Below are 12,452 nucleotides of genomic sequence, written 5' to 3' on the forward strand. Positions count from 1 at the left end.
GTGCCTGGCCAGGGTGGGCAGTTTCAGTCAGTGTTCTTCCCCTAACACACCCACACACCCCCCACTCTCTTCCCTGCAACAGAAGGAGAATCTCAAAGGGGGAAAATGAGGGAAAGTGAGCAATCATTTCTCTAACTTCCCTCAGCTGCAGTGCCCACACACTCAACTGAAGCGCCTCAAATGAGATCACCATGAGGCCTGTTGCAGACTCCCAACAGCACCAAAGATTTCTGTGGCCCAGGAATAGCAGAGCCAAGGAACTGGGAACAGGAGGGTGTCTCTTGAGAATACACTCCATGCTGAAGAAAAGACGCCTCTTCTGCTCTTGAAGCAGCACTAGATTGACCCTACGCTTTGTTGTTACAGGATGCGCTAAACCATCCCCCCTCCAAGTGTTAGTTGCACAGCCACATCCGAGTCTTTGCAACCCCATGAACTGGGGTCCCATCAGGCTCCTCTGGCCATGGAATTCTCCAGGTAAGAACACTAGAGTGTGTTGCCATTCCGTTTTCCAGGGGAATCTTCCTGATCCAGGGCTCAAACCCTGGTCTCCTGCACTGCAGGCAGATTCTTTACCAGCTGAGCCACCAGGGAAGTCAAACCCCTCAAAGGTAAGTTTTTTGGTTGTTTTTTTGTTTGTTTGTTTGTTTTACTTTACAATATTGTATTGGGTTTGCCATACATGAATCCACCATGGGTGTACATGTGTTCCCCCTCCTGAACCCCCTTCCCACCTCCCTCCCCATCCCATCCCTCTGGGTCATCCCAGTGCACCAGCCCTGAGCACCCTGTATCATGCATCGAACCTAGACTGGCAATTCGTTTCACATGTGATAATTTACATGTTTCAATGCCATTCTCCCATATCATTCCACCCTCGCCCTCTCCCACATTGTCCAAAAGACTGTTCTATACATGTGTCTCTTTTGCTGTCTCACATACAGGGTTATCATTACCACCTTTCCAAATTCCATATATATGCGTTAGGATTGCCGGGAGAAATATCAATAACCTCAGATTTGCAGATGATAGCACTCTTATGGCAGAAAGTGAAGAACTAAAAAGCCTCTTGATGAAAGTGAAAGAGGAGAGTGAAAAACTTGGCTTAAAGCTCAACATTCAGAAAACTAAGATCATGGCATCTTGTCCCATCACTTCATGGCAGATAGATAGGGAAACAGTGGAGTGTCAGACTTTATTTTGGGGGGCTCCAAAATCACTGCAGATGGTGATTGCAGCCATGAATCACATGAGTAAGCATTCAGTTCAATTCAGTCGCTCAGTCGTGTCTGACTCTTTGCAACCCCATGAATCGCAGCACGCCAGGCCTCCCTGTCCACCACCAACTCCCTGAGTTCACCCAGACTCACGTCCATTGAGTCAGTGATGCCATCCAGCCATCTCATCCTCCGTCGTCCCCTTCTCCTCCTGCCCCCAATCCCTCCCAGCATCAGAGTCTTTTCCAATAAGTCAACTCTTCGCATGAGCTGGTCAAAGTACTGGAGCTTAAGCTTTAGCATCATTACTTCCAAAGAAATCCCAGGGCTCATCTCCTTCAGAATGGACTGGTTGGATCTCCTTGCAGTCCAAGGGACTCTCAAGAGTCTTCTCCAACACCACAGTTCAAAAGCATCAATTCTTTGGCGCTCAGCCTTCTTCACAGTCCAACTCTCACATCCATACATGACCACTGGAAAAACCATAGCCTTGACTAGATGGACCTTTGTTGGCAAAGTAATGTCTCTGCTTTTGAATATGCTATCTAGGTTGGTCATAATTCTCCTTTCAAGGAGTAAGCGTCTTTTAATTTCATGGCTGCAATCACCATCTGCAATGATTTTGGAGCCCCCCAAAATAAAGTCTGACACTGTTTCCACTCTTTCCCCATCTATTTCCCATGAAGTGATGGGACCGGATGCCATGATCTTCGTTTTCTGAATGTTGAGCTTTAAGCCAACTTTTTCACTCTCCTCTTTCACTTTCATCAAGAGGCTTCTGAGTTCCCCTTCACTTTCTGCCATAAGGGTGGTGTCATCTGCATATCTGAGGTTATTGATATTCCTCCTGGCAATCTTGATTCCAGTTTGTGTTTCTTCCAGTCCAGCGTTTCTCACGATGTACTCTGCATATAAGTTAAATAAGCAGGGTGACAATATACAGCCTTGACGTACTCCTTTTCCTATTTGGAACCAGTCTGTTGTTCCATTTCCAGTTCTAACTGTTGCTTCCTGACCTGCACACAAAAGAAGACTCTACACATGGACATCACCAGATGGTCAACACTGAAATCAAACTGATTATATTCTTTGCAGCCAAAGATGGAGAAGCTCTATACAGTCAACAAAAACAAAACCAGGAGCTGACTGTGGCTCAGATCATGAACTCCTTATTGCCAAATTCAGACTGAAATTGAAGAAAGTAGGGAAAACCACTAGACCATTCAGGTATGACCTAAATCAAATCCCTTATGATTATACAGTGGAAGTGAGAAATAGATTTAAGGGCCTAGATCTGATAGATAGAGTGCCTGATGAACTATGGAATGAGGTTCATGACATTGTACAGGAGACAGGGATCAAGACCATCCCCATGGAAAAGAAATGCAGAAAAGCAAAATGGCTGCCTGGGGAGGCCTTACAAATAGCTGTGAAAAGAAGAGAAGTGAAAAGCAAAGGAGAAAAAGAAAGATATACCCATTTGAATGCAGAGTTCCAAAGAATAGCAAGAAGAGATAAGAAAGCCTTCCTCAGCGATCAATGCAAAGAAATAGAGGGAAACAACAGAATGGGAAAAACTAGAGATCTCTTCAAGAAAATTAGAGATACCAAGGGAACATTTCATGCAAAGATGGGCTCCATAAAGGATAGAAATGGTATGGACCTAAGAGAAGCAGAAGATATCAAGAAGAGGTGGCAAGAATACACAGAAGAACTGTACAAACAAGATCCTCATGACCCAGATAATCACGATGGTGTGATCACTCACCTAGAGCCAGACATCCTGGAATGTGAAGTCAAGTGGGCCTTAGAAAGCATCACTACGAACAAAGCTAGTGGAGGTGATGGAATTCCAGTTGAGCTATTTCAAATCCTGAAAGATGATGGTGTGAAAGTGCTACACTCAATATGCCAGCAAATGTGGAAAACTCAGCAGTGGCCACAGGACTGGAAAAGGTCAGTTTTCATTCCAATCCCAAAGAAAGGCAATTCCAAAGAATGCTCAAACTACCGCACAATTGCACTCATCTCACATGCTAGTAAAGTAATGCTCAAAATTCTCCAAGCCAGGCTTCAGCAATATGTGAACTGTGAACTTCCTGATGTTCAAGCTGGTTTTAGAAAAGGCAGAGGAACCAGAGATCAAATTGCCAACATTTGCTGGATCATGGAAAAAGCAAGAGAGTTCCAGAAAAACACCTATTTCTGTTTTATTGACTATGCCAAAGCCTTTGACTGTGTGGATCACAATAAACTGTGGAAAATTCTGAAAGAGATGGGAATACCAGACCACCTGACCTGCCTCTTGAGTAAGCATTAAAAGACACTTACTTCTTGGAAGAAAGTTATGACCAACCTAGATATTATATTCAAAAGCAGAGATATTACTTTGCCAACAAAGGTCCATCTAGTCAAGGCTATGGTTTTTCCAGTGGTCATGTATGAATGTGAGAGTTGGACTGTGAAGAAAGCTGAGCGCCAAAGAATTGATGCTTTTGAACTGTGATGTTGGAGAAAACCCTTGAGAGTCCCTTGGACTGCAAGGATATCCAACCAGTCCATCCTAAAGGAGATCAGTCCTGAGTGTTCATTGGAAGGACTGATGCTAAAGCTGAAACTCCAATACTTTGGCCACCTCACGCAAAGTGTTGACTCATTGGAAAAGACCCTGATGCTGGAAGGGATTGGGAGCAGGAGGAGAAGGGGACGACAGAGGATGAGATGGCTGGATGGCATCACCAATTCGATGGACATGAGTTTGGGTGAACTCCAGGAGTTGATGATGGACAGGGAGACCTGGCGTGCTGTGATTCACGGGGTCGCAAAGAGTAGGACATGACTGAGCGACTGAACTGAACTGACACTGTATTGGTGTTTTTCTTTCTGGCTTACGTCACTGTGTATAATAGGCTCCAGTTTCATCCGCCTTATTAGAACTGATTCAAATGTATTCTTTTTAACAGCTGAGTAATATTCCATTGTGTATATGCAGCATAGCTTTTTGCCTGCCCTATGAAATGGGAGCTGGTGACTGAACAGAGTAGGTCAATGCAAATAAAGTAATGCATTCTTTCTTGCACACGCTGCTCTCCACTATTTGGGCAGATTCTGGGTCTCAGAGGTCTAAGAGGACCTGCGGCAGATGAAGCAGTTGGAGGAAGGGGCGGTGTCTTCCTTATTCACGCTACTCTGTGTCCCCGCGATGCTGGTGGACTGAATGCTAGGAAGAGGTGGCAGTTCCAGTTTTTCACTTTAAAACTTTATAGGTCGAGCAAAAATACTAAACATAAGAAGCAGAAAGCCGCAACTCCTCCCTAGGACATCCCCAGCGGGTGAGGCAGGCTCGGAGTCCAGAGAGCCGCGCCTGCGCACTACGGACTCTGAAGCACAGGCCAACTGAGGGAGGTGGGCGGGGCTGCCCGGCCATCCGGGTTCCCTCACCCCGCCCCCGCTGCATGAATGAGAGGCGCGGCGCCCGCCCCTCCCCCGCTGGGCCCGCCCCTCGCCGGGGCTGTGGCGCGCCGTCCGCCGCTGCCACCTCAGCCGCGCTTGGTTCAGCCAGACGCCCGCTGCTTACTGCCCGGAGCTGACGGTCCCAGCACGCTCGCCGCCTCTGCCAGCACGACAGAGTAAGTAAGCAAGCGAGGGTTGGGCCGCTGAGCGCCGTCGCCCCCTGGTTTGGAGAGTAAGGGACCGGGCAGGTCCGGGTTCGGGATGCTAAGGAGACCGTGGGCCCGCGCCAGCCTCCCCCACTCACACTCCCGGCGCCTCGGTCGGGAGCTGGGACGGGCAGGACAGCGGCCCTGGGCCGGGAGGGGCGCGGAAGAGGGTCCGCGCACGAACAGGAGGGTGAGTCCCGCACAAAGGGAGGCGCGGAGCTGTCACCGGGAGACTACAGAGAAAGGTTCGCGGCGCCCTGTGCGCCCAGCTAGCCCGTGCCCCGCGTCTGGTCCCCGGGCGTGGGAGCTGCTGGGATGTGCCCGGAGCGAGGACGAGGATGGCGAAGACTGCTGCCTCCCTGTTGGCCGTGGGAACGCGCCTTGGGGGGGCGCGGCGTGGCAGTGTTTTCCTGGTCCCCGTCTGCTCCTCCCCTTTCTTTGTGGCGTCTGTCTCATGCCCGTTTGTCACTGGGTATAAGCAGTGGTCTGGGATGAGACCTCTTGCCTCGCTTACTGATTAATGAAAGTCAGGTGCTGGCCTCATATTTGTGAGTGGGGGGCCGTGTGTGCTTCCACAGGGCAGAGAATTAAGGCCCCTCTTTTGTTTCCAGAGACTTAATGGTTTGTATGTGACCTCTGAAATGAGCGAATTGGAGATCATTTAAAGGGGATGAGGAAAAAAAGACATATTCCTTCATCAGATCTTCAGCCAATTCTGTCTCTGGCATTCTTTCAAACAGTATTTCTTTGTTTCTTGCTGCAAAACCAGTGGGTTTTTTAACTGAAAATATGTGTCTACATTCTCAATGTATTTCTATATTCTCAGTATATCCAGAACACTTGCTTTCCGAGTGTTGGTAAATGGTCATATACTCACGTATATGTACATGAGAATAGTACATATAAAACACTGCTTTTTAGTTAATTGGTAATTATGTCTGTATATTGATATACGTTGTCTATAGAAATGCTCCAGTGTATCTAGGACACTTTTTTCAGCTCCTCAGTACAGGCAGATTTTGTTTCTTCCTGCCTCCCGGTGTTCATAAGAAGGTGGTCCAGCAGGTTCTCTCCGCCTCCTTGCCTTTTTTTCCCCGTAATTCTTTGGCAAAGGGTGTTACTGCATATTTCCCTGGCATGCGCCCTTGCTTTGATCTGAATTTTCCTGTGCTCTGTTGTCTGGTTGTGCCGCCCAGCTCAGTGGCACCTCTTACAGGACTATTGGAAAACAGAATACCTTTTTTTTTTTTTTTTGTCCTCATCCCCAGAGAGAGGAGGAAGCTCCGCAGTTTCCCACAGACTTTGGCTCTGCGGGGACTGACTGCCTGACTTTGTTTGCTTGGTGAAGTTACGAGGAGTCACAGCTGATATGGACCAATTAAAAAGAAGCAGTTATAATAGCACCAGCTATTCCTTGCTGTTTCACTTGGACCTTTTTCTCTCTTAAACGTATAAGTTTTAGAAGATAGTTGGTTGCATTTGCTGTTTTTTGTGTGTACCCTTATAATTTTGCAGAGTGACAGGAAATTAGCTAAACTCAGTTGTTGTAAGGAACATACCTCCAAATATTAATATACTTTTGTTATGATCTTTTGATTCAGAATAACAGCAGTAAAAAAAAAAAGTGAGGAGCTAATTAGAGGATATGAATAGTTGAATTGATTCAGTGTTAAGATTCCCTTTAAGGTTATTTTTAGTAACATGTATTTTAATTCCTGGTAGTTTTCAGTGCAAAATGAAATTGAAACTAAGCAGTCTTCCATAGCATCTGTTTATGTGTGTTCCCTCTGTTGCAAACATTTGCTTTTAATTTGAAAGAGAAATTTTCCATTTGGTTGGAACAGGATCCATTATTCTTGGTAAAAATCTTACCTTATGTTAGCATGATCAAATTCTTTCTTTGTAAAAGTTAAAATTAATAAAAGTTGACTTTTTAATTTGAAATTTTGGTTTTATGATGTCAGATTTAAATAAAATTTTTATGAATTTAACTCAAAATAAGGCAACTTATAAATGAGTGCTTCATTAATTACATTAACTAGTGTCACTAATACTGAAGCAACCCAAATAACTTATGAATTGCCTGCATAAGATTTTTCTCTTTTAGGAAGCCTTTTAAAACAAATTATAAGGGGAAGTCTTAAATAAACAGCATAGTGTAACCGGAATTATCACTGAAATAGGCTTGCATAGTACTACAATATTGGGCAACTTTAATTTTGCAAGCATGACTTAGCTATTGTTTGTACCAACAAAGGAAACTAAAAACATCCTGGCCTTGTTATTCAGCATTCTGTTAATCAAAATCTTTACCAGTCCATAGTTTTGCATTTTTGTAGGATGATGATTGAGGAAAAATTCCAAAGTAATATCTATATTGCCAAAATAGGTTACATGCTGTTTTATTAATAAATATAATCTTTATATTCATTAGAAATACTGATATTGTTATGTTAGTAATAGTATATATGATGACACTTTGTCACCCAAACTGGGATACATTATCCTCCCAGTATTCTGTCAGTGATTATTTTCTGGGAATTCCCTGGTGGTCTAGTGATTAGGACTTTGCTTACACTACAGTGAGCATGGATTGATCCCTGGTGGGGGAACTAAGTTCCTATATGCTGTGCAGCCAAATACTAATTGTTTTCTGTTTCAAATGGCAGTTTATTCTAAAATCAGTAATAATCTTATCATAATGTATTATTAGATCAGTGCAAACGTAATTACAATTTTGCATTGTTGAAGTTTGCCATTTGATATTGGAATACATTCTTAAATAAATGTGGCTATGTTATACTATAGAAATGATGTCAGACAAAAAGCAAATTCCAGTGATTTTTTTTTATTGGAGTTCAAAATGGGTCATAAAGCAGCAGAGACAACTCGCAGCATCAACAATGCATTTGGCCCAGGAACTGCTAACACACATACAGTGCAGTAGTGGTTCAAGAAGTTTTGCGAAGGAGACAGAGCCTTGAAGATGAGGAGCGCAGTGGCTGGCCATTGGAAGTTGACAACAACCAATTGAGAGCAATCATCAAAGCTCTTACAACTACGTGAGAAGTTGCTAAAGAACCCAATATCCACCGTTCTACAGTCATTCTGCATTTGAAGCAAATTGGAGAGGTGAAAAAGCTCAATAAGTGGGTGCCTCATGAGCTGACTGAAAATCAAAAAAATCATGTTAAAGTGTAGTCTTCTCTTAGCCTATGCAACAACAATGAACCATTTCTCCATCAGATTATAATGTGTGATGAAAAGTGGATTTTATATGACAACCAGCTCAGTGGTTGGACCGAGAAGAAACTCTCAAAACACTTCCCAAAGCCAAACTTGCACTGAAAAAAAGGTCATACTCATTGTTTGGTGGTCTGCTGCCTATCTGATCAACTACAGCTTTCTGAATCCCAGCAAAGCCATTATATCTGAGAAGTATGCTCAGCAAATCGATGAGATGCACTGAAAACTGCAACACCTGCAGCTGGCATTGGTCAACAGAATGGGCCCAATTCTCCTCCACAGCATCACCTGACCACACGTCACACAACCAAAGCTTCAGAATTTGAATGAATTGGGCTATGAAGTTTTGCCTCAAACGCCATCTTCACCTGACCTCTTGCCAACTGACTACCACTTCTTCAAGCATCTCAACAACTTTCTCCAGGGAAAATGCTTCCACAACCATCAGGAAGCAGAAAATGCTTTCCAAGAGTTTATCTAATCCCAAAGCACAGATTTTTACACAACAGGAATAAAAAAACTTGTTGACAAAAATGTGTTGATTGTAATGGTTCCTATTTTGATTAAAAAAGATGTGTTTTAGCCTAGTTATAATGATTTAAAATTCACAGTCTGAAACCACAACTACTTTTGCACTAACCTAATAGCAGCTTAAACTATATGAAATTGCCATTTATTTTTAGATTGGGGAGTTACCAAAAATCAGTGGTTTCATATGGTTCAATTATTTTGAATTCTTAGCAGTTCTTTCTAGTATTTACCTTTATATTTATTTCATTTTCAATGTTTAAACTGCAATTCCTTGATTTTCTACCTTTGTATATTATCCATGGAGTTCTAGTTTGGAAGTTGAGTACTTAATTGTTCCACATAACCATCCTTTAACTCCCCCACCTCATATCTATACTTTACAGTTTCCAGTTAAGTCAGTATTCAGTATTTATATGACTGTGGCAGTGTACCTAAATTCACAGATGAGCCGTATTGGATATGTATTACCTATTATGTTTCTTTTTTGTACAACTTTATTTCTCCTGAGTTAAATAATTGCCACTTTTGTTTGTTCTTCATTTGCCTAGTTTTATTTTTACCAGTCACAAATTCTCCTCAAATTTTATGACAGAAATGATCATCTTTCAATATATTCAGATAATCTGTTTCATTTCTATTTCCTAGCTGTCATATAGGACCTCCCTTTTTATCTTCTTGTGAATTCTCTTTGCCTTCCTCCTATGTTGCATTCTTGATTTCCTGGATCCTGTGTCTTCCTTATTCTTTAGTAGTTTCCTGAGAAAGAACATCTACAAACTCTGAAATTTCTTCCTGAATTCAGAAGTTGCATGTCTGAAATGTCTTCATTTTACCTGCACACTTGAATGGTGGTTTCACTGGATGTTGAATTCTAGATTGAAAATTAGTGTCTGTCTCTTGAAGGCTTCCAGTTGTAATCCCCATTCTCTTTTTCCTCCCACTCTGAAAGACGGGGAGGATCTTCTAGTTATCCCTGGTGTTCTGACATTTCATGGTGTTCCTCAAAATGGTGTTTCATGGTGTTCCTTTTTCTTTCCTTTTGCTTGTAGGGCAGATAATATTTCCCCAAATATCTATATATATGTGCACACAGGCATACATACTGTCTTACCCAATATGCTATTCTTCATGATGTTGACATGCATCCATCAAGAGGTGCGGTCTTTGTTTCCTCTACTTGAACCTGTGCAGACAGCCTGTGCTTCCCAGGATGTTTTGGGTCTTGAGCCAACATCATGGTTTAGGAATACAGTTGGATGATCAAAAGCAGCCACCTTGAGGGGATATTTTATTTATTTATTTATTTTTTACTTTTAAATGAAGTCATCAGTTTACTTTTGACTAGAAATATGAGTTAACACCAGAGAAAGTGTCTTTCAGCATTGAAATGTAATCACCTCTGGAATCAACATGAAGACCATCAGTTGCATTTTTTTTTAAATCTGCTTTAGGAAATGATAGAGCCGTTTATGACCAAAAAAAAAAAACCAATCTATAAGCTTCATGATTAAATACATCATGACTAACTAAGACAAACACATTATTTGCAAGAATTTCTGTGATAAGAAGATAGAGGCAAATGGAGTTACATAGACCAGGGCTTGTTTGGACATTGTCAGTGACTTAGTGTTTATCTCAGGGATGCATATTTTTAAATATTTTTTAACCCATGAATTTTTTTTCTATTTACAGCTGCTTTACTCCTCATCTAGCCTTCCCCAAGGGCCCATATCATATAAGTTGAATATTACTAGAGAACTTCAGATTCAGGACTAAAAATCTGAAGTGGACTACTCTCATCACTGCCCCCAGAAAATTGCCAGATTCTTAATAACTTGTAATTCTTAATTTTGGCCTATATTAATGTCTCCACACTCTTTAACTTCATGAGCAGCCCACCCGTCCCCATGCTGATAAGTGGGCTGTGTACTTACTTCATTGAGGGTTTAAAAGTTATCAGACAGATACTCTTCATCCTCTCCTCACCAAATCTATAAATCCACCTTGCTTAGGATCCTTATTTTCTGTTTTCTTCCCATCAGAGGCCAACTTGCCTCCCCACCTTACACTCCCTCAGAGCTAGTCAAAAACTTGACTTCTGCTTTTGTGCTCTCTTTCACGTCCTCAACAACTTTCCAAGGCACCACCAATATCAGCATACATACATGCTCTGATATTGCCCATCTTTAAAAACAACAAAAAATTAAAACAACTTTCCCCTGACCTTACATCCATCTCTTTCTGTTTACCTTCATGGTTAAATGTCTCAAAAGAGTAGTCTACACATTTCCTCCCTATCTCCTCTGTACTATGTGTCACTCTCTGAAATTCTGTTGTTGACTGAATTTTTTTGTCTCTTACCCTCCACTGGAAAGTGAGCTCCAGGAAAGCAAGACCTCATCTATCCTGTTTACCACTATGTTCCTAGGACAGCAACTGACACAAGTACCTACTCAGTACATGGGCAAAAAAGGCATAACTGACATATTTAACTGGGTAGAATAGCTCTTTTTAAAAAAATTTCTAACAAGAAAATAAATTTTCATTTATTTTTTAAATTATTCTCTACTTTTTGCTACACTTGAAAGTTGAAAAATTATGAAGACTGTATTAATGGTTGAATTTTACCTATGTTACATTACATTTTGTTCTTTCCTAAAGTGAAAGTGAAGTTGCTCAGTCATGTCCGACTCTTTGCAACCCCATGGACTATAGCCTACCAGGCTCCTCTGTCCATGGAATTTTCCAGGCAATAGTACTGGAGTGAATTGCCATTTCCTTCTCCAGGGGATCTTCCCAACCTAGGGATCGAACTCGGGTCTCCCACATTGTAGACAGGTGCTTTACCGTCTGAGCCACCAGGGAAGTCTAAGTATAATTTAAATTGTCAGTCTTACACCTGGATTGATTGACTGATCAGTCAGACTGATTGGAGTTGAATTTTAGTTCTTTTCACTTTTTGCCATGTGACCTTGGGCAGATTAACCTCTGTTTCCTCATCTGCAAGGTGGAAATAAGAAAGTACCTACCTCATATGTTGTGTAGGTCAAGTGAGATAACATGTAAAATGCTAAACCCAGTACTTGCCATGGTGGCTAATACAATGAAAGTAGTTACAGTTATTGTTTGTATACTCTTCTCTGCTTTCTAATATTTGATCTGACTTGGTCACTGTAGTTTTGTGTTTTCTTTTTTGTCACTTTAGTATTTTTGTTTGAAGTATTTATATCTAGAGTATATTGACTATGAATGTGACTCTCCTGTTTTTAGTTTTGTTGGAGTATATTGACTATGAATATATTGACTGCTACTGCTGCTAAGTCGCTTCAGTTGTGTCCAACTCTGTGCGACCCCATAGACAGCAGCCCACCAGGCTCCCCGGTCCCTGGGATTCTCCAGGCAAGAACACTGGAGTGGGTTGCCATTTCCTTCTCCAATGCATGAAAGTGAAAAGTGAAAGTGAAAAGTGAAAGTGAAGTCGCTCAGTTGTGTCCGACCCTTAGCAACCCCATGGACTGCAGCCCGCCAGGCTCCTCTGTCCATGGGATTTTCCAGGCAAGAGTGCTGGAGTGGGGTGCCATTGCCTTCTCCGAATGTATTGACTACCTAGAGCATATTGACTGTGAATGTGACTCTCCTGTTTTTAGTTTTGTTGGATTTTTTCCTAATTCCTTGCTCCTCTGTTCCTCACATTACCCCCACATAATATCAATAAATTGATTAAATGATCTTCATTGACAGATGAGCACCCCCTAGCACTTCCCAGCAGTTTGGTCACTGAGAAATCATTTTGATAACT

The 12,452-nt window shown here is 42.2% G+C and overlaps 1 protein-coding gene across 4 annotated transcripts in view; it reads left to right on the forward strand.

Annotated features, from left to right (window-relative positions):
- Nucleotides 1-205: 205 nt before the first annotated feature.
- The window catches only part of RNF24 (ring finger protein 24), a 115,319-nt gene continuing 103,072 nt past the window's right edge, over nucleotides 206-12,452 (forward strand). The window contains exon 1 of one of the 4 annotated variants that reach the window (XM_055544296.1): nucleotides 206-477. In XM_055544296.1, coding sequence (XP_055400271.1) covers nucleotides 464-477 — 14 coding nt within the window. In that variant the 5' untranslated portion in view covers nucleotides 206-463. Of the gene's footprint in view, nucleotides 478-4,660; nucleotides 4,847-12,452 lie in introns of those variants that run through there. The other 3 variants (XM_055544294.1, XM_055544298.1, XM_055544297.1) reach the window with 3 other exon arrangements.

The sequence above is a fragment of the Bubalus kerabau genome, chromosome 13, assembly GCF_029407905.1.
Source record: "Bubalus kerabau isolate K-KA32 ecotype Philippines breed swamp buffalo chromosome 13, PCC_UOA_SB_1v2, whole genome shotgun sequence".
In the NCBI taxonomy this organism is placed as follows: domain Eukaryota; kingdom Metazoa; phylum Chordata; class Mammalia; order Artiodactyla; family Bovidae; genus Bubalus; species Bubalus kerabau.